General features: G+C 38.9%; 1 protein-coding gene across 1 annotated transcript in view; it reads right to left on the bottom strand.

Moving 5' to 3' along the window:
* mgat4b (alpha-1,3-mannosyl-glycoprotein 4-beta-N-acetylglucosaminyltransferase B) overlaps window positions 1–21144 on the bottom strand; it is a 160195-nt gene that overhangs the window by 23215 nt on the left and 115836 nt on the right. Inside the window, exons 8-10 of the mRNA XM_041989906.1 lie at window positions 18507–18621; window positions 5063–5193; window positions 4836–4943 (exon numbers count right to left, since the gene is read on the bottom strand). Coding sequence (XP_041845840.1) covers window positions 4836–4943; window positions 5063–5193; window positions 18507–18621 — 354 coding nt within the window. The remainder of the gene's footprint in view (window positions 1–4835; window positions 4944–5062; window positions 5194–18506; window positions 18622–21144) is intronic.

Here is a 21144-nt window from a genome sequence, read left to right as displayed (position 1 = left end):
ATGTTTACTGTTTAAGAAATGTCTATTAATAAAAACAACCCCAAAAAAAGAAGAAATGAAAGCTATAAAACACAATGTCTGTTTTGAGAAAAGTTGCAAGAAATATTGCAATGTTTTTTTTTGTTTGTTTGTTGTTGTTTTTTCTGTTTTTTTTTGCAAAAGCACCTGAAAATAGTTTAAAAACATTAATAAAAGAAAATTTTAAAAAATTCTGATATTCCAACATTTTACTGTAACAAGCAAACTGGGACAATACTTCAGCATCCAGCACATCGCTCTTTAGGTTGTCGCATATTGTTTACAAAAGCACACACACACACAGACACACACACACACACACACACACAATAATTTCATGATGCCATATAAACTGCATTCACAACTGATCAGTGTTATTAAACTTGAGTTAAAAGCCATGAATGCAACCCTGTTTCAAACTGATTACATACACAAGCAATGAAAATAAAGTGCACAAATAAACGATTTTTTAAGATAAAGGATCATGATAAAAGAAAAGTTCTTCTGCATCAGCATCTAAACAGTTCTTAAATTATTAAGAAAATAATATTGATCTGATAGCTCTAAATTCAAAAGTTCAAATTCACAGTATTTTGCACCTGAATATAACTTTGCTTCCCTAAATGCTTTTTATTCAACATAAACTGCACAGTAAAACTCCAGCTGTACTCTGAGCCCTCTCATAAACCCACACATTTATGCATCTATCCTGTATTCTGAGCACACAGAGTAAATGAAATAATGCAAGGATTCTGTCACAGCGATTTGTTTCGCGTGTTCATGCATTTCTGCTACTCTCCATTGGTGTTTTGCAGTGGATTGTCAATTGATGGTTTCCGCTTGTGTTTGACCACAATATTGCATGGGGTACAAAAGGATTTATCCCCACTTTATTGCAGAGCATGGGGAAACTGTAGAGCCCTGTCCTTAGCTGTGATTTTCGTTGGCAAATGGGCAAATGCGACATATTTCCCTCTCACACAAATTAACATGTTTGCTGTCAGAAACAGGACGTGAATGTGACGGGTCACATGACGAGGAGTGTTGCAAATGATCAAAGATGCATTAAAGTTGCAGTGATTGGATAAAATTGCAGGGCATGCAGAATTTAGGGCGGTTCGCTGAATTTGCGTTTATATATATATATATATATATATATATATATATATATATATGAAGAGTAAAATGAAAACCATGGATACATAGGGTAACCATGGTCAGGTAGCCTGGACCTTCCTTTGTTTACCTAAGAATTATGATGGAGCTGACTGGACCTCAGTTTCACAAACATAAACATTATGGAGCTTTCCTCCTTTATCAGTATTTACACATTTGGTAACTGTAACATGATTTAAGAAAATGAAGAAAAGTTCATTCATTGAGGACAAAAAAAAAAAAAAAGAAATGAAATGAAATAAAATGACATGACATGAGAAAAACAGCTGCAGATCTGATTCCCATCAGAGGAACATGGTCCAGATTTCACTCTGTGATGTTCTGTGACCTCTGGTCACCATGACTTCCACATCCTGCTTCATCTTCCTTTTTACAAAACAAATCCAGCCCAGACTTCCTTCAGACGGATGGATAAATGACGCTTCAAACTTTATCAACACCTCACTGTTCAGTCATTCAGCAGAGGATTTTATCTTCACAGTGAGGAGCACTGAAGCGTCACCACGGAGGGAAATCCTGGTGTAAAACTCCACGAGTAACTTTTCTATATGTGGAACAAACAACATTAACATGAGCAAACTGGGATTTGACGTAAACCAGTTTAGTGTGGTTCCATCTATTGTGCAAAAGTGCTTTAAAATCTGAGTCGTTCACATCCTTTGCAGCGACATGCAGAGGGTGGCCAGAGCTCAGGATTAAATGGCTTTAAGTGGTCAGGAACAGCAAGAGGCAACAACATTTTTCTTCTAAAATCAATCAAAATGTGTGATATGTTCTCTCCCTCCTCACTGAACGAATCTTTCTACTGACAAATAAATTCCTCCCACCCTGCTTCTTTCAGCTGAAGTTTGATTTTTAAGGTGGATTTTCTCATTAAACAGCAGTGAGCACTTCAGGCGGCCTCCGCATATTCAAGTCTCCAAGTGAGCCTCTCTGGTTCAATCTCCACCGGGAGAACCACGACAGCTGGATCAATATGCAATTGATTAGAGCAGATTGCAGCACCAGTCAGGGGGTTAATATCTATCGGTCTTAACACAGTAATCAGAGGCATTAAGCTGAGATGCTGGGCTCTGAGATGCAGGCAGGAAGCAAAACTGCCACCGACTGCAGAGGCTTTCAATCTTCATCTGATCCTGAGACGCTGCCCAGAACTTCCACTGAAACTCGGCCTTTGTTCAGACTCACTAAACTCTGAGGCTGACAGATGAGCAGCACAACAGAGCGACTGCTCGGAGCTGAGAGGTCAACGCCTGAGAAGATGAAATGTTTCACATCAGTGGTTTGGAGGTGGACAGAAACCCCGATGGACCAGTCGGTGACAACAAAAGTCAGTTACAGAAATCTGCAGTACCAATCGGAGGTTGAGAATAGTAGAATAAATCAATCCTCAAATTAAAAACCATGTTTTTCTTCTTGAATTAAAGATAAAATCACTTTTTTCTGCACTCGACAGGATGTGTTTCAGTTTCTGAAGCAAGTTGCACCTGAAAGATTCCAGCACATTGGACCAGGATCTGTCCTCTGACTCGCATGTAAATCAAGTTTCTAGGACCACCTTCTTTAATATTCCCAAAATGGAAGGAAAACTAGTCCATGGATTTGTTACTTCCAGATTGGACTACTGCAATTACTGATTATTGTTCTGTCTCAGAAAGGTTCTGAAAATGACCCAAAATGCTGCAGTGCGGGTCCTGATGGGAAGTATCATCAAAACGTATTTTTCCAGTTTTATCTTCTCTTTATCGGCGTCCAGTTAAATAGAATTTGAAATTCTTCTCCTCACATATAAAGCTCTTAGTGACCATTGGATTTTCCCAACAGATTACTTCACTCTCAGACTCTCTCTGGTTATTAGAGATGCTAAAAGTAGAATAAGAGGAAGAACCTTCAGTTGTCAGATCCCTCTCTGAGGAACCAGCTCCCGGTTTGGCTTCAGGAAGCAGACACTTAACGGCTCGAAAAGGTCATAAAGATTTAGTGGTTGTAACAGAATGTTTGCAAAAAATTCTAAATAAGATTGCAGTTGTAAATCTAACTATGTCACCCTGAAAAAAATCTGCCTGAGAAATTCAAGTTGAATGTGTAGAAAAGAATTTACATGAGTTATAAAAGGTTTGTATTTGTCAAGAAAAATAGACATGCTTTTGCAAATATCTGCTCACGGATGCAAAGCGTATCCCAACTGCATGCAAGACTCTGAAGTTGCAGATGCAGATTTTTGACCCTGTTTTTACTCTTCTAACCGATTGGATGGTGACAAATAAAACTGTCTAATCAGAGAGCAGACAGCTCCCTGTCCTCAAACACTGATGCAGGTTCTTACAGGGAAGTAGATTTTAAAGATGGATGATGGTGGAACTACCTCTGTGACTTAGCAGAGTATATTTCTGGTATTGTGGGAAAAAAAGTAAACATTTAAGCCTCAGACCCCACTTAAAAAAAAGAAAAAGAAAAATCCCACTTTTCCTCTTAAGGCCCTTGTTGGTCACTGGATCATATTTGGAAATACTAAAGATGAAATAAAAATATATTTTCTTTCCCTCCAGTCCTCAATATGTACAACAAATGTGAATTTATTTTCATACTTTTAACTCTATTAATGCCAGTTTATTTACATAATGCCACTTTTATTTTACAGAAAAATTTATTATTATTATTTTTTATAAATAAATGTTAACTTTTCAACTCTAAACCACTTAAATAAAATAAATAAATAAATAAATAAATAAATAAATGAGAAAAACAAACAAAGCACCAACAAAGTGAATACGTTTCTTAGACTCTGCAGTCTCAGTCCGAGTCTTCGGTCAACAGTTTTCAGAAAGAGAATCTGAAACACCTGCTGCTCCGGACACTCACACTGAGTAATATTGGTTTATCACATTCACTTTGTTGCTAATAGATCATTTGCAAACATTCATTTACAACCACGCAAACTTTATGACTCTGTATCAGACCCACAGACATCCTCTCTACCCTTAAAATGAGTCTTCTTACTTTCATTTTGTAATAAATCTTATAGTTAAGGCCGGCTTGGTGACACTTATTCATACTTCTAGTTCTGCGTCTTTAGCCCAAGGGTGATTATTGTTTTCTGTTTTATATTTTGAGCTGTAAGTGTGAGACATTATTGTTATTTTTTAAAATATACATAGTTAAATAATATATACAGTAATATTTAAAGTTCAGACTCACTTTCCTATTAGATTACATGGGACGGTATGTCCAAAGGTTTGACTGATGCTGTGTTTCATATGTAAACTGCATATAGATGCTGCAAAACTTAGAGGAAAGTTAGGGGAAATAAAGCAACGCTACTGCAAACAGCAACAAAATGTCCATAACTGGATGTAAAAGAAGCAGAAAAAGATGCAAACTAATGTATCTAAGAGACTCAAAAGGATCAAAAGGATAAATCTTAAAAAAAGGGAAAACCTCTGCAGAAATGTCACCAAAGTCTTATAATAGCTAGTAAAGTTGATTTGAACCTGTGATTTAAAGGAGTAAGCATATTTCTGGTAAAAACCAACAGAAACACACCTGCTTCTGTCTGCTGCTGGCAGGTTTTTGGGCGTCCCTGCTGGGCTTTAGATGCTGAACAGAAATGTAGCTGCACACAGCAGAAACTCTTATGTTACCTTAAGTTTCTGTATCTTTCCAGCCAGAGAGGAGTGAGTACCGACATGCTGGAAGAGCGATGGCTTGAATCGGATCCTCAGGTTGGCCTTCTGCCTGTCGCAGTGTTTCTGATAGAGACAAACAGCAGCAGTTACTGACAAGCAATCCTCAGATCCAACCTGATCCAGAACCTCAGAATAATTTTACTATCAGCTGTTTTTGTAGAAGATTCAGTGAAGCCACTCACCGCATCCTTCTCTGGGTTGCACACTTTGACCCACATGATGTGGTCCAGCAGCCAGTCGATGGGTTTGTCTTTGTAGAACATGAGCATGAACTCCACGATGAGCGACAGGTCCAAAGACTTGAACATCTTTCCTGCACGGAGAAGAAACATGGACAGTTTGCTTTATTTCACTTTACTGCCTCTCACTATTTGTTTGGATCAGAGCAGAAGCCATGAAATCAGAGAGGATGAATGCCAACGAGTAAAAAGCTGCTGGTTCAAATCCCCGAGCAGCTGTGAGGAATCGGCAAGGATTCTTGATCTACAAATGTTTCAACACAACCAGGAGGCCGAATGTCAGAGCAGCCAAACGCCAGACGGGCCGAAGCCACTCGGTTTTACCATCAGGATCAACATTTAACAGCTTCAGTTTTTCTGTGATGCTTTTCTTTTTATGAAGAAATTGATATGAATTCATTCAAAATAAATAAAAAAACCATAAACTACTTAAAAATAGACATATAGCATAAAAGAATGAATTTAGCTATGAAATAATTTAAGGAAACTTACACATATTTACATTTCTGCTTTAAATTTAACAACATTAATTTAATTTTTCACTTGATTTCAACTTCTTTTCTTATTCATTTAATTGAATGCAAACTGGAACAAAAATGTGCTCAGAACTATATAAAAAAACATATTTAAATGAAAAATGTTATTTAAAATGTATAAATAAACTCTGAAAAATACATTTATAAAAATTAAACCAGAAATAAAAATAAATCATAAATAATAGAATAAATTAAGTCAATTAATGTGAAACTAAATTCATGAGTAAAAAGAAAATTAACTTTCAAAGTAAAAATAAAATAACAAAGTTAAGCATTAAGATCTAATCTATATCACATTTGATGCATTTTTTTTTATTTTTATATTTGTATTATTGTTTTTAATTTAGGATTTTGTCACTTTCAGTTTTTCTGCATTCTTCTAAACTGTGGAGGAAATCTAAATCAAGTAATGACCAACCCCAGAACCATCACAGAACCCTGATCAGACCCCAGACCATCACACAACCCTGATCCGACCCTGTACCATCACAGAACCCTGATCAGACCCCAGACCATCACACAACCCTGATCCGACCCTGTACCATCACAGAACCCTGATCCGACCCTGTACCATCACAGAACCCTGATCAGACCCCAGACCATCACACAACCCTGATCCGACCCTGTACCATCACACAACCCTGATCCGACCCTGTACCATCACAGAACCCTGATCCGACCCCAGACCACCACAGAAACTTGATCCGACCCCGTACCGCCACAGAACCCTGATCCGACCCTGTACCATCACAGAACCCTGATCTGACCCCATACCATCAGAACCCTGATCCAACCCCAGACCATCACAGAACCCTGATCAGACCCCATACCATCAGAACCCTGATCCAACCCCAGACCATCACAGAACCCTGATCAGACCCTGTACCATCACAGAACCCTGATCTGACCCCATACCATCAGAACCCTGATCCGACCCCATTCCGTCCCAGAACTGGGCTTTTCATCTTGTTGCTGACAACAGTCTGGATGCTTTTCAATCAAAGATCTGGAAAACTAAGTAATCTGACCATCATACAGTTTTCACTGTACATCCCAGATTCCTTCATGTCGAGATGTCAAGAACACCTCTGGAACTCTGGACCAGGTAACATGCGGCGTCTTTTCTGCTCAGGAAAGTCTGAAGTTACATCTGCGAATGTAACTCTGTTGTAGAGCTTGACAAAGGTTTCCACTGTAATCCTTGTTCACATGGTTCTATCAGCTGTTGATGAATGATGGTTCTGGATGCGGGTCGATCTGAGGGATCAGAGATCACGGTGTCCAGCTTAGACTCTCTCCCCTGAAATCCTGAAATTCTTCCAGATTGACTGAACAGTTTAATGATATTCTGACTGTAGAGGGAAAAATATGGAAATCCTTCAATCTTTCTCTGAGGAACTTTGTTTTTAGACTGTTATGATTCTCTAACATTTGGAGACAAATTGTAGATCTTCTGAACATCTTTATTCAGAAAGACTTTCATCTGTGCTGATTTCAGACCAAATCACGACGTCAGCAACCTGTTTGAAATAAAATATTTTTTTTACCTCATTGCAGCTCAAAATGACTCCATCCTGACTGCTTTTAAACGTGTTGAAAAATGAACTCATGAAATGAGATAAAACAAAAGATATCTGAGATATTTGTTCAATTTTTGATCTGATGATTGAGTCCTTTGCTTCACTGTGACCTGGAGAAATGAGCTCAGCGGCTCTTTTCAGACGCCTGACAGGGTTTCATCTGTCTGATGTCTCTGAACAGTGTCGGTCTGAGCTTCTCTGAAAATTAAAGGTCAAAAAGTGAACTGCACAGACGTCTCACTGGACTCAAACAATGACGAATTAAAAGGCCAGCCGATGAGCTCGGGCCTGCTCCTGCCCTCATCTGGTCCTCTCTGATCAGTCTGGACATGTCAGCCTCTGGAGGGCAGGATGTTCAGCGTGGCAACTCGACGAACCACCCTGCAGATGAAAACTGCAGCTAAACTTAGCAATTGCAAAACCCAAACGTGAGCAGTTGAATTAGAGATCGGCCCTGCAGCGCTGCAGCTCCGTCTGATTTAATTCAGTGAGTCAGCTTCACCCCCGTGAATTTATTAAAGCAGCCGCCGCTCCCAGGCAACACTGGTTGGGAAGGATTCATAAGGTCAGAGCCGAGGGAGAAGGAGGAGGAGGAGGAGGAGGAAGGCTGTGATGATCAGACAGTACAGGCTGACAACAAACACAATAAGATGAAAAAACACAAACATCCAGGTAAGAAATCATTGTCGTCATCATCATCATATTCCAGCTCAGAGACAAGACTCCTGCTAGGCTTCATCTCCATCTGCACTCACCTCCACCTCTCAGTCTGTTCATCTCGGCTTCCCCCTTGTCATCCCTCCATCAAATCTGACAAAAACTACTGAAGGAGGTTTGCCGTCAACGGATTCAGTCAGAAAAACAAAGATCAGCAGGAAGTTCAGAAATTTACCAATAACTTCTTTATTTTCTTCTAACTTTTTACATGTAGTTTTACTGTACAGAAACCGAGAGGAGCCACTTTTAATAATTTTTTAATAATTTAGCTTACGCTTTCACCTAATTCCATTAGCAATTACTGCAACTGGTCAGAATCAGTAAGATAAGTGAACCTCCGAGCATTGGTTTGCTTCCATTTTAAATTTCTTTTTGGTATTTGGGAACAGTAGGCTGGAAAAGTAATCGGCACAAACCATTAAAGACTGGATTAGCTTTTGACAACTAATTAGGTTACTTGGCAACAGGTCAGTAACTGGGTATAAAAAGGAGCATTTCAGAGAGGCAGAGACCCACAGATGTAAAAATGGACAGAGGTTCACCAATCTAAGACTAACAGTGTCTAAAAATTGTGGAATAATTTCAGAAAAATGTCCCTCAATAAAGAAATGGGAAAATTTTGACAATCCCACCATCTAGAGTGTATAAAATCATCAAAAGATTCAGAGAATCAGGAGGAATCTCTGTGGGCATGGGACAAGACCAAAGATCTAAATCAGATGCTGGTGATTTTGGGTCCTCAGGCAGCACTGCGTTAAAACCAGACATGATTCTCTACTGGAAATCGCTGCATGGACTCCGGAAGACTTCCAGATTACTGTCTGTGAACACAGTTCAAAGCTCCATCATGCACAGAAGAAGCCATGTGTGAACAGAATCCAGAAACAGCGCTGTCTTCTCTGGACCAAAGCTCATTTAAAATGGTCTGAGGCAAAGTGGAAAACTGTTCTGTGGTCAGATGGATGAAAATGTGAAATTCTTTCTGGAAAGCATGGACAGCGTGTCATGCAGAATAAAGAGGAGAGGGAGCATCCAGCTTGTTATCAGTGGACAGGTGAAAAGCTGCATCTCTGATGGGATGGGGCTGCATTAGTGCCTATGACGTGGGCAGCTTCCACATCTGTGAAGCTCCATCAATGCTGAAAAGTACATGGAGGTTTTAGAGCAACATCTGCTCCCATCCAGACAACGTTTTTTTCAGGGAAGACCTTGCAGATTTCAGCAAGACAATGCTGAACCACATCCTGCATCCATCACAGCAGCATGGCTTCACAGGAGAAGAGTCCGGCTGCTGAACTGGCCTGCCTGCAGTCCAGACCTTTCACCAACACACAACATCTGGAGCATCATGGAAGCAGAAATCCAGCAACCAAGGTCCAGAACTGTAGAGCAGCTAGAATCCTGCATCAGACCAGAATGGGACAACATTCCTCCTAAAACTCCAGCAGGAAGAGGAAATGCTACTCAACGCTGAACATCACCCTGGAACTACTTTTTACAGATGTGTTGCTGCAATAAGATTCAAAAATGAGCTCATATTTTCCACGAAATGGTAAAATGTCTCAATTTCAACATTTGATATGTGTTTTATCTTCTATTGAGAATAAAATATGGATTTTTTAGATTTATAAACCAATAAATTCTGTTTTTATTTACATTTTAAACCGTGTCCAAACTCTTGGAGCTTGGATGCAAAAATGAACAATATTATAATTAATTCATTTATAACTAATTAACTAATTTCTAAAATAGATTAGTATCTGAGTATGTTTTTTTTTGTGCAGCAGCTTCTGTTTTGTTTTCTATACCTGCATTAAAACTCTCAAACAGAAGCAGCCAATCAGAGTTCTTTATCACACCAACTGATCAAAAAACTCCATCATGTTGAGAAGTGAACTTTCCAGATGCTTCTTCCACAACAACCACCTTTCTGCCAGGATGACATGTGGTCAGTGCTCTCCCTGTTCTTCATTACTGCAACATTCACCTTCATCATCACACAGTAAACACACCGGTTCTGGTTTCTGCTCCTGTTTGTCTCATTTTCTTTATCCTCTGAAGCAGATGTGAGTTTCACTGAACCGGACTCTTCATCGTCTTCTGCTGTCCTACACAGTTTTGTCATTAAAGAGAACAAAGAGCGCGACACATACTCCTCCATTAACTTCAGTGTCAGACGACCCATAAAGTAACAGTTTCATCATATTCAGTCAGAATATGATGAAACGAAGCTCATCTCCTCTCCTAACAATGTCCCCTTGCTGAAAGAGTTCATTTGAAGCCATTAAAAAGTTCAGCTTCGTCTGATTAGTCACGATTCTTTAATAACAAAGTTAACTCTCATCTGATGCTCCACTTAAGCCGATAAAAATAAATGAGTTTGGAGTCTTCAGCGTCCCTCCGGGTTCAGAACACATGAGAACAGTATTGATTGTTTACTTTGTTGTAATTAGTGAAATCAATAAAATGTTTCATTTGTTTTGATGGAAGAAGCGATGCCTCGAGGCGGCAGCAGAGGGATTTCACCGAGTTCCTGCAGAGCACTTCTGTCCTGATGGCTTGTAATGAGATGAAGAGGTGTGACAGGGAGCCAGTTTCACACATTTAAAACACTCGGCTCTTATTTGTGCTTGTTACAGGTTCAGTTTTAGGATAAACAAGGAGGCAAAGTTTAAAACAAATTAAGCTTTTTTATGTTCACTATCGTTCAGAGGACCCAATTTAACTGGAAAAGCTGCAGAAAAGCCTTGAAGTGAGGTTGATGTGTGATATCTGCATGTCGACGAGCTGGCACAGGTCATCTTTAAAGTTCAACAACAACAGCAATCCATCAGAGAGACAGCAGGAAGATTAGAGGTCTGTTTGACCTCGAATCACAAGGATTGTTGACAAGACACCAACAGACCACCAAGATCCTCAAATGATGACAAAGACATGGATGGTGGCCACAGAGAAAAACCAAAGCAAAAAGATGGAGAAAGATGAAAAACAACCACATAAAAAAACAGAAAACTATAGAGATAAAACCAACTGCAGAAAGAAGACAACCTCTTTGCGGTCTTTTTCTCACAACTCTTACAGTCGCTGCAGAAACACAAAGGTTTTCAAGAAATGACTAAAAAAGCTTGCAGTCTGGTCTGAGATAGAAAGGAGCTCGACTTCTTCACCATATTACATGACAAACTATAGATTACAAGATCATATCCTCCACCAATCAGAAGCAGAAGCAGCTACTTTTCTGTTTTTTACTATTTACAGTTATTTATGCTACTATTTACCTACCACCCTCACAAAACCAACGCCAGCTCAGCTGGCTTTTGGTGCCACTTTGCATCTAAAATTTCTTCTTGGCTTTATAGAGGATAAATTGTTTTCTTCTTTTCAGACACACAGAACTTTCTGCTCAATTGTTGATCTGTGGCTGCTCCTGATTACTGTCAATTTAAGCTCTCTGATTGATAGAAATCAGAAAGTGGCTTCATCATAATTTCCAGTTAAAAGTAGAGGATTCTCAGCAAGATAGCTGTTGTTCCTGAGTAACTGCTAACTACATAAGTGATAGCGCTCGTTGGCACTGCCGATCCACTGGAGTTTTAAAGGGAAAACTCCACTGGATCCACTGGAAAACTCCATGTTAGTCCTGTTTTTTTTTTCTTTTTTTCTTTTTTTAAAGTCTATCTTAAATGAAAGTATTTTGCTGCCAACAAAGGAAAAAAAATCTTATGTTATAATTACATACGTTTCACTTTCTTAACCCTTTAAAGCCTGAGTATGAGACTGAAAACAACACAGTTTCAAGCTAAGTTTTTTACCATAAAGTGATGAAATTTGCTCAGAAACTGTGTGTTGAATATGATACATACAGCATCAAAGGGTTAGAATAAAAAGGGCTAAAATGAGCTCTGGTTATTAAAAACTTGAGGGATTAAAATAAATTAATCAAGTTTTTATTGGGCACAGTCCATACTCAACTCATATTATCCAACTCACAATGCATTACCCTCACAAATGTGCCTCCGTTTAACTTTTTAAGCCCTGTGCCTGTTTGTATTAGGTGTTTTCTGCTAGAAAATAATATAACCATAATAAAATAAGTATATATCTGCAACCACAGGGTCTATTTGAATACTTCTGAAGTCACACTAACGAAAGGTTTGTTAGGCTGTTTAAATATCAGTATATGTGTTAGTGGCAAAGACTAAATGAAGATGGTACATAGTACCAATGAAAAAAAATTTCAGGCCAAATACTTCTAGGATGAATTTGAATCTCTCTTTGGAATTATGCAGCTTCAGCTCTAAACCTCTATCAGACCATAGTATAATATGTGAACATTATCTCTGCACGGGGCAACTCTGATAAAGTAAACAAAATTAAAAAGGTTTTAGTCCAGACTGTTCCGGAAACATCTCCAAAATGAACATTACCATCTGTTCTCAAAGTCCCCCAATAGAAGGACCTCAGGTTTAAGAAGGCTAAAAGGTAAATAAACAGACTTTCCAATGGAATCAGGTTTACTGGGAAGAAGCATTGTTATAACAAAGAAAAAAAATCCCCAAACAACATTTTCCTTACTTTTTGTCCTAATCTTATATAACTTCATATTCATAGTTAGTAATAAGAAATTAAATGTGAAGTCAGAAAAGTGAAAGATGTTGTTGCCACAGCTGCTCACACTTATTCTTTTGTACTCATATTTGTCCACAACTGGATCAGCATAATCCTGCATCACCTTGAAAGCTGCAGCCAGAAGGAATCAAGGGACAGAATTATCTCCTTTCTTTCATAAAGGATGCTCCGATGTTTCATAAAGCAGATGATAAAGGAAGCATGGCATCTCATTTCCTCAGCTCTTATCATGGCTGCTGCTGATACTTCCAGGTCATTTCACCTTCAGTGGTGATGGTTCTGGAGGAAAACAGCCCATTCAAGGTAGAAGAACTTTTGTTCTCCTCAGAAGGTGTTAAAGATGGTTTTCTTATCATTTTTAATAATCTATATATAAGAAAGAATGTGACAAAGCAAACATAACCTCAGCCTGATTTATTTTCTATTATCTATAAATCTGTAGCCTTTAACTGTGTTCTCAGAACTGTGTCTCATGGAGACGTCCTTATAGGAAAGTTCCCGTCCTGGCCTTTAATATTTGGTTTTAAGACAAACTGTTAAGTGGGGGCCATCAGGAGTCCATCACCAGAAGCTACCCCTCAGCTGCATCATTGCTTTTCTCTCACACTCGTCTCCAAATGATCTTTCTGCTCTCGTCTTCATTTCTCCGATTGATCAGCTGTCTGGCTTGTTAACAATAGTTAGCTTCTGAATGCTAATGAGTGCTGCAGTGAAGCTATCTGATTGCTACCTGCTTAAAACAAAACAGGGGAGAACAAAAAACCTGCAGGTCTGCTCTGAAATTAGAAATCACCTCCACCTGTACAGGTGTGTGTGTGTGATGGAGTGTCATGTGATGTCATTTTTATATAAACAGCATCAAACACAAGCATGTAGAATTAGAGAATTATCTTTCCTGTTAGTAAATTCTCTACCTTTGACTGTGTTATTTGCTGCATCTTGCCGTCCCTCCTAAGGACGGATGAATCGCCTCACAGTGAGCAGGTAAAACACCTCCACAGGTGTTCTTCAAAGCATCAGTTACTACAGGCTGTTTTCCAGGACATTCTACTTCCCAGCAGCTTTTTAATCATGATCTTGTGCCCAGGAAAACATCAGGAAAGTTCCCGTCTTCAGGTAGGAGTCCTTTGAAAATACATGACTTGTCATCTTAACATTTTCTTTCTCTTCCTTTTGAAAACACTGAGGTTTAATGGAAGAAAAATTCTGTAATAGTAAATTATTACAGTGGGAAAAGAAAATATTTTAAAGACAAATGTCCTTTAGATTAATTTAAGTATCAGAAAAATTATTTATTAAACAATGGGAACAGTCCAATGTTAATTCCTCTGAAAGCTGCATTTTTAGCTTTAGCTTGTCTTTAGCTTTAGTTAATCCACAGCTGCAGATGTCATGTCCACTCAGCAGGGGGCGCTGCAGAGAGCAATTTAGTTCATTCAATTAATCAGAAATTAATGAAAGAGGTTTGAAAGCCCCACAAATGATTTTTCTTAGTGTGGTGCCCCTACTTATTCAGCATCCTTTTTCATCCTGTATCTTTTCTGAGATCTCTCCAGCCAGTAAAAGTCAGTCTGATGTTGAATCTTGTTTTATCTCTTGCTCTGTCCCTTTTTCCTCTTTCTTTTCCTCTATTCCTCTGATAATGACATCTTGTGTTTTCTTTAAATAATCAATGTCTGTTCCAAATGGCCAGTGTTGATATCCAGTTGCTAGTGTGAGGCATGGTGCCGTGAAGAAAAATGCTGCAGTAAGGGGGATACACAAAAAGTTGTGTATTGCAGTTTCTCAGCCTCGAGATGCTGATGGGTAACATCTCCAAGAATGTGCATCATAATGTCTCTGTGCCATCGAAATGAGTCAGAAACACATATTTTTTAAGGTCAGAAAAATGTTAAAATGTTAATGAAAAAAGGGTAAAATAGTTTACAAACACACAGCAGCTGAAGGTTTTCTAAGCTCTTCAGGGCTTTGTGAGTTCATCAGAACCCTGAGGTGTGTTCAGCTCTGACAAACACAGTAAATATCAACTCCTTCAGTCCAGAAACATCTCATCAGTGTCAGTCAAAGGTTTTTTTAAGAATCATCCAACTGTGGAGAAGACTTGTTTTTTTTGCTTGAATAAAAACCTGTTTCAACTTACTGCCCTGAAAATCAGCCCCCACAGAGCAGGTCAGCACTCAAAAGATGGTTCAGTCCACCTCAGGTGTGTGTGTCTGTAGTTCAGGTGAACACACACACACACACACTGATTTGCTGCTACTCTGAAGAGTTATATGACCTCAGTGCTTCATCTGCTGGAGATGCTCCTGAGGAGAAACCTGACCTCAGATCAGCCTGTGGTTTTTAGATGAGCAGTGTCTGTTCACGTCGGTGCCGGCCGACCAGGGAGTCAGAATTTACCCCAACAGGTTTATCAGGCAGATCAGATGCAGGTTGGCCATCGTCACATCGATCAGCAGACAGAATAATCCACATTAACTTATCAATTATCTGAAAATGTTCATTGCTCTCTCTATCAGCAGATTTGGTGTGAATCAACTAGTGTGTGTTGTGTGGTCAGCAAGTGGCGCTGTAGACTTTGTGTGTGCAACGTCCATGTGTTGTATTACTGACCTGATGCAAAGCATCTTTGCATCTTTCTGACAGTAAAGGTATAATCATATTGTCTGCTATTGTACTGTATTGTACTATATCATATTGTATCACATTGTTTAGCAGAGGTCGGCCATTGTTTGTTATGGCTGTAATAAATAGACATACATCTGACCAGTGTTGGGAGTAACGCGTTACAGTAACGATATTACTTGTTTGGGTAACAAAGTTAAGTAATGCATTACACTTAAAATATTGTTAACGAAATGACTTTACTGGACTACAGTAACGCGTGTTTCTGCGTTACTCGAGCCGTGTTTGCCTATGTGTAAAGTTCTGATCTTTTTTAAGTGGTACACACATGTTGCTGCCTGTGTGTGTGCTTGCCTGGGCACGTTGCCATAGAGATAGATTTGCGTGACGTAGCTGATTGTGCGCCCACTAAGGAAAAAGAAAAATGGAGATGGAGATGGAGACAGGGGCTTTTTGTCAGTGGTGATATTCGCATTATTTTCTGTTCAGTCCAGTTTCAGTCCAAACTTGTGGCAAAAGATCCTGCTCGCCGGTCTGTGGAAGGAGTCCTTCAGCAGCCGACCCGCCTAAACAAGCAGCCGACCCGCCTAAACAAGCTAAGTTTTTTCAACATTTCCTGGAGAGCAGCAGCTGGTAAGACAGAAATTAACAAGCTAGTTGCAGGGTTCATTGTAGGAGACGTGCTCCCCCTGTTGATTGTTGAATCGTCCAGGTTTAGAAAAATACTAGATAAAATGATTATGAGACAAGTGTTTCCATTTCTTCCCACAAACAGGGATGTTTTTCTTATGGTTTTAAAGCCATTTTGTTTACAATATACAGTAAACACTACACAGACAGGCAGCAATGATTTGGCTATGACGTTTGTCCACGTCTACACAGGGAATTAAGAAATGATAAAGTAAAGTAATATTTAGTGAAGTTACTTTTCAAATGCAGTAACAAGTAAAGTAATTTCATTACAATTTACAGACGTAACTAGTAACTAATTACTTTTATAGAGTAATTACCCCAAAACTGCTGCTGACCAGAAAAAATACTTTGGGAAAGAATGTTGTATTTACTTATGCTCAGAAAGTTAAAAATGAGAAGCTGACAGTAATCAGATTTCCCGTTTAGAACTTTGAACTAATATGAAGAAACTTGGCCGTGCAGACCGACTAAAGGGGGCAGTATAGGCTGCCCTGCTACATGTTGTAATTCAGTAGAAGAAGTTGTTGCTCAGGAAACAAACCTGGAGGAGGAGAAATCAGCAACTGTGGTAGACACCCACCAAAGGAAAACAGAGAGAAACCTCTTTTAAGAATGAACTTAATCTCTGGTAATTACTGGGACATTATAATAGGGCTAAATAAATTAAATCTCAATATGTTTTGGACAAATGATGATATACAATATATATCCCAATAATTTGGTTAATTTTGCTTTTCCTTTAAAGGACAAAAAAAAAAAAAAAAGACAGTGAAGGAAACACACACACACACACACACAAATATATATATATATATATATATATATATATATATATATTAGGGCTGGGCACGTTAACGCATCGCGTGTTGATGCAGCAATTAATTAACGCCGTCCATTCTTTTAATTGAGCATTAAGGTTTTTTTCTTTTTGCGCAAAATGTCTCTTTCCTTTAAAAGAAGGCCTACAGCTATATAAAGAAAATGAAGTAAGTTTTGGTTTACTAACACGACATCAGGGGTTTCCAACCTGCGACTCTGGAGCTGCAAGTGTCTCTCTGGACCTTCCACAATGCCTCTAAATACGTGGCTAAAATATTTTTTTAAATCTATCTTTCTTGTCATTAGGTTGGAAACCAGGGACTTTTTTTTCTTTTACATAATTTTCCACAAATATCTACATCCCTTAGAAGAAAGTCTGTTTATCCTCATTTTATAAAGGTTTAATGTTTTTCTTTATTTTAAAACCTAAGAATGGAAATAAAAATGTGGTTCTTCAAAAATAAATATCCTATGGTGGCTTTTCATTAAAAATATATATATATTAACTTGCCTTTTTGAAAATTCTTGTAACATTTGCGTCTCTAAAGGAGTTTTATTTAGTTGGCTGAGGGAAAAATGTCTCTTTGGATTGGAAAGGCTGCAGACCCCTGCACTAAACACAAATCGGTTTAGCAGCAGTTTTCTCTTTAAACACCAACAGTTAAAATATTTCTTCATATATATTTATAAAATCAAATATTTATGAGAAAGAAGGATGAAATGTTCAGGATTTACTAACTAAAAGGTAAAACGTCAGCAGGATGAATTTAAAGCTGTGAAGCTGCTTCCTTCTAAACACAGAAGGAACAATATGTGATGAATATCAGCATCAGGTGAACAGACAGAAAGCAGGATGAGAATCTCACAGCTTCTATCTTTTTTCTCATATAACAGCTCAGCAAAACCATTTCTATGACCACCAAACACAGTTAAGACAACAAACAAGTCAAAAACCAGGTACACAAAGTCCGAAAAATATGTAAACACAGATGATGTCTCCCCATGAATATGAACAAACGACTCCTCTACTGAAAGCTCACATCTCACAGATTCCACAGCTGGAAGTTTCATCTTATGACCAAGATTCATCGAACCAGAGGCAGAAGAAGAAGAAGATTTATGCTTTACGTTTGTAAAAGTCTGAAAACATGTCTTACCTTTGCTGTCTTGCATAAATTAAAACCGCATTTATTAAAAAAAAAAAAAAAAAAAATTAAAGCTGCAAGCAGAGATGAAGGCCCTCGCACCTACGGCGCTTCCGGCCTATTGCACCGCCCCATCAGCTGGCAACCTCCCTCCTGCAGCACGACCGCTCTCGCTCGCAGCCATATGCCCATTCTTCCAGAGGTTGTCTGCATTAAGGGGTGATTTCCCTCATGAGAGGATCAACTTGCACCACAGTCTGACCACTGATGATATCTGAACTATTCATGAAAATATCACCTCCTTTGGTCAACTGACGGCAGGGTTAGAGCTACTTCCTGTTTAATGGCGAATGATATAACCATCACAGGAATATATATATATATATATATATATATACATATCTTTCACTGCATTTGTTTGTCTCAGGTGAGAAGGAGGAAACTAGCAGCTCATGGTTCACACCATCACATATTTACCCCAAACTATTGTTTTTGGCAGGACCTTCTCTAACACAGTAGCTGGCTGGTGGTAGACAGGGTTTATACTTCAGATATGCAGGGTGGGTCTAGAAAAGTTTCTACTCAACAGAAAACTCAGTAAATTTAGACTAACATGAGTGAAGAGACACATCTTTCTGCTCACCGATGAAGCCGAGCTGGGAGAACTCCAGGATCATCCACTCCTCTGACGGCTGCTGCAGCGCAAAGTTCTTCATGGTGGTGAAGTAGTTTGGACGAGCAACGATATCGTCCTCTAACTGAAAGACAGACAGAGAGACGGATCGTAGAAACAAACTAAAACATTTCTCATAATGTGAAGAGAAGCAGGGAAAAGTTACTTAAAGTAAAGAGAATAATTCCTGTTTTACCTGTGACAAATACATATGTGTTTTACTCAGTCTCCCTTTAGATGTGAATCATTCCAGGCTAAAATTATAACTGTAGATTCAGTATTTATTTCTGACTAGTTGCAAAAGCAGATAATCTTTGAAGCCATACTGTACTCCAGTAGCAACAGAAATGGTCCTGTTACATCAGCAAGGGTCCAGTAAAAGTAGTTCAATAAAGGTTCGTTTCCACCAGTGTCGGGTTGGAATGGTTAGGGTGTGGATATAATCTGTGAAGTGTAAACTCGCTGCATTCCCACAGCCAACCTTAACCTTACGTGAGAGGCGGAGTATCAGCCGGATAGCAACAGATGCCTCAGCTACGTAACAGCATGACTTAACTATAGCCAAACACAACTCAGAGACAAAGGAGGAGAATGGCGTTCATCCAACAGTTTGTGTTCTTTCTTCTTGGTGGTGCTTCGTAACTCTGTTTTAAACAGACATCCAATTCAATTCAAATCCTGTATTGTCGTCGGAGGGAAAATGTTTTTGCAGCCAGATCACAGACATACAGGCCATACGTCACAATATTCAAAAACAAAATCAAAACCAGTGGCAAGAGATTCACCTAATTCAATAACAATAAATAAAATAAAAAATCACAGCTATAAACAAAAAGAGAGACCAACTAGGTCACCTTGGTGGCCATTACCCTTTAAGAGATGAACAGCAGCAGGGACAAAGGACACCTAAAGTCTTCCCTGCAGATGCCCTGAAGCAGCGGCCCAAAGGTAGTAAAATTAACTTATTCTGGAGAGGGCGGTTCAGACAGTTCAATAGAGAATGAGCCTTCCTCATAACATTATTGTAAAAGATGGCCAAAAGACCCCCATTGGTGGAATATATATTGGTGGAAAATAGTTGGTCCACAGCAAGTCTTTTATCCATAAAAAAATGCAGGATTTTTTTGCAGTTTGATCTAAAACTGTAGTTTTGTGTTCTCTTGTTTTGTCTCACTTTGTTATTCATGTTGTATTTGAGTCCAGATTTTACACATCCAATGTGGTTTTATTTTCTTTGTGTTCTTTCTGAAGTCAGTTCGTTTTCATTTTATGTTTTTGTAATCAGTTTGTGTTTGTGTTGTGGGTTTTTCAGCCACCATAGGTCTGTGGGAACCAGTGTTGAAGTCGGTCTCTTCTTTGTTGTTATGCTGCTTCTATGGTCAGGTTTGACCGGATCTTTTGTTTTTGCATCTCTTTAACTTGCCTCTGCGTTTTATCAGCAGCTGGTAGCAATCTTTCTAGAAGCTACTAAAAATAAATATACATACAATTTCTTTCCTTGAAGTGGCCGAGTGAATAAACTCGACTGTGTAGAGTCACCAGAGCCAAGAAGTATGATACACTGCTGCTAGTTGTAATTCAGTAAAAGAAGCAGTTGTTCTGACAGGAAACTTTTTCAGACAAAAATACATGAGGAAGAGAAAGATTTTTCCATGTGTGCATTTTTTGTTGCTTCTTCAGCGTGTAACTCAAAGACAACAATGGAATTTTATTTTGTAGCTTATTTCTCTTGTGTAATACATTAGGTTTCTTCTTCTTCTTCTTCTTCTTCTTTAGTTTATTGGTGTACAGATGTGCATTACCGCCACCAACTGGAAAGTGTGGGATAGGACAGACATTAGGTTTAACTTCCTGTTCGTTAGTTCACCTGGTTTGATTTGTTCATTTGCTACACCTGTCCCTTATTAGTCTCCCTATACATCTATACTAGTGATGCGCGGGCCGCCTCCTAACCCGCGGGTCCCGCGGGTTACCCGCGGGTCGGGTTGGGGCGGGTCAAAGAATTTTCGCTTCACTGCGGGGCGGGTTGGTGTGGTTTACTATTCTGAAATATTTAGTTCTATCTATTAATTTTATTTTTTGTCAAACTGAAAATAAAGACCTTAATCAGTGTCTACATTTTGTTACTATAATATGTAAGACAAAATATTTATCAGTTATTTAAACACTGGTCACGTTTTGTAACGTAATGTCCACGTAGGCGCGTAGTAGGCTACGCAGGCTACGTGCAGAAAGCGCCAAGCAGATAAGCAACAAAACATGGAAGAAGAAGTGTTGAATAACATTCGTTCGGGAGTTTACGTCCTTAAAAAGAAGAAAGAGGGTCAAATGGCTAAATCACAGGTTTGGGACAGGTTCAACGAGGTAATCAGTGCAGACAACAGCAGCAGCATTGGCTATGTGCTTTATAACACTTAAACGCTTTAAAACACTTTATTTATTTGCCTATTTATGTTTATAGGCTTAACGTTCAAATGAAAATACATTTTGTGTTGCCAGTTTCCAGTGCCAATTTAGGAGACCATATGCACCTTTCTCAGACTAAATAAAAGCATTCGTCAATATCATAACATGTGTTTTAATGGGGCGGGGCGGGTCGGGTCGGGTT

This window comes from Melanotaenia boesemani, chromosome 7 (genome assembly GCF_017639745.1).
Source record: "Melanotaenia boesemani isolate fMelBoe1 chromosome 7, fMelBoe1.pri, whole genome shotgun sequence".
Classification (NCBI taxonomy): Eukaryota; Metazoa; Chordata; class Actinopteri; order Atheriniformes; family Melanotaeniidae; genus Melanotaenia; species Melanotaenia boesemani.
The sequence above is the reverse complement of the archived record's forward strand: the minus strand, read 5'-3'. Positions and strand labels throughout refer to the sequence as shown.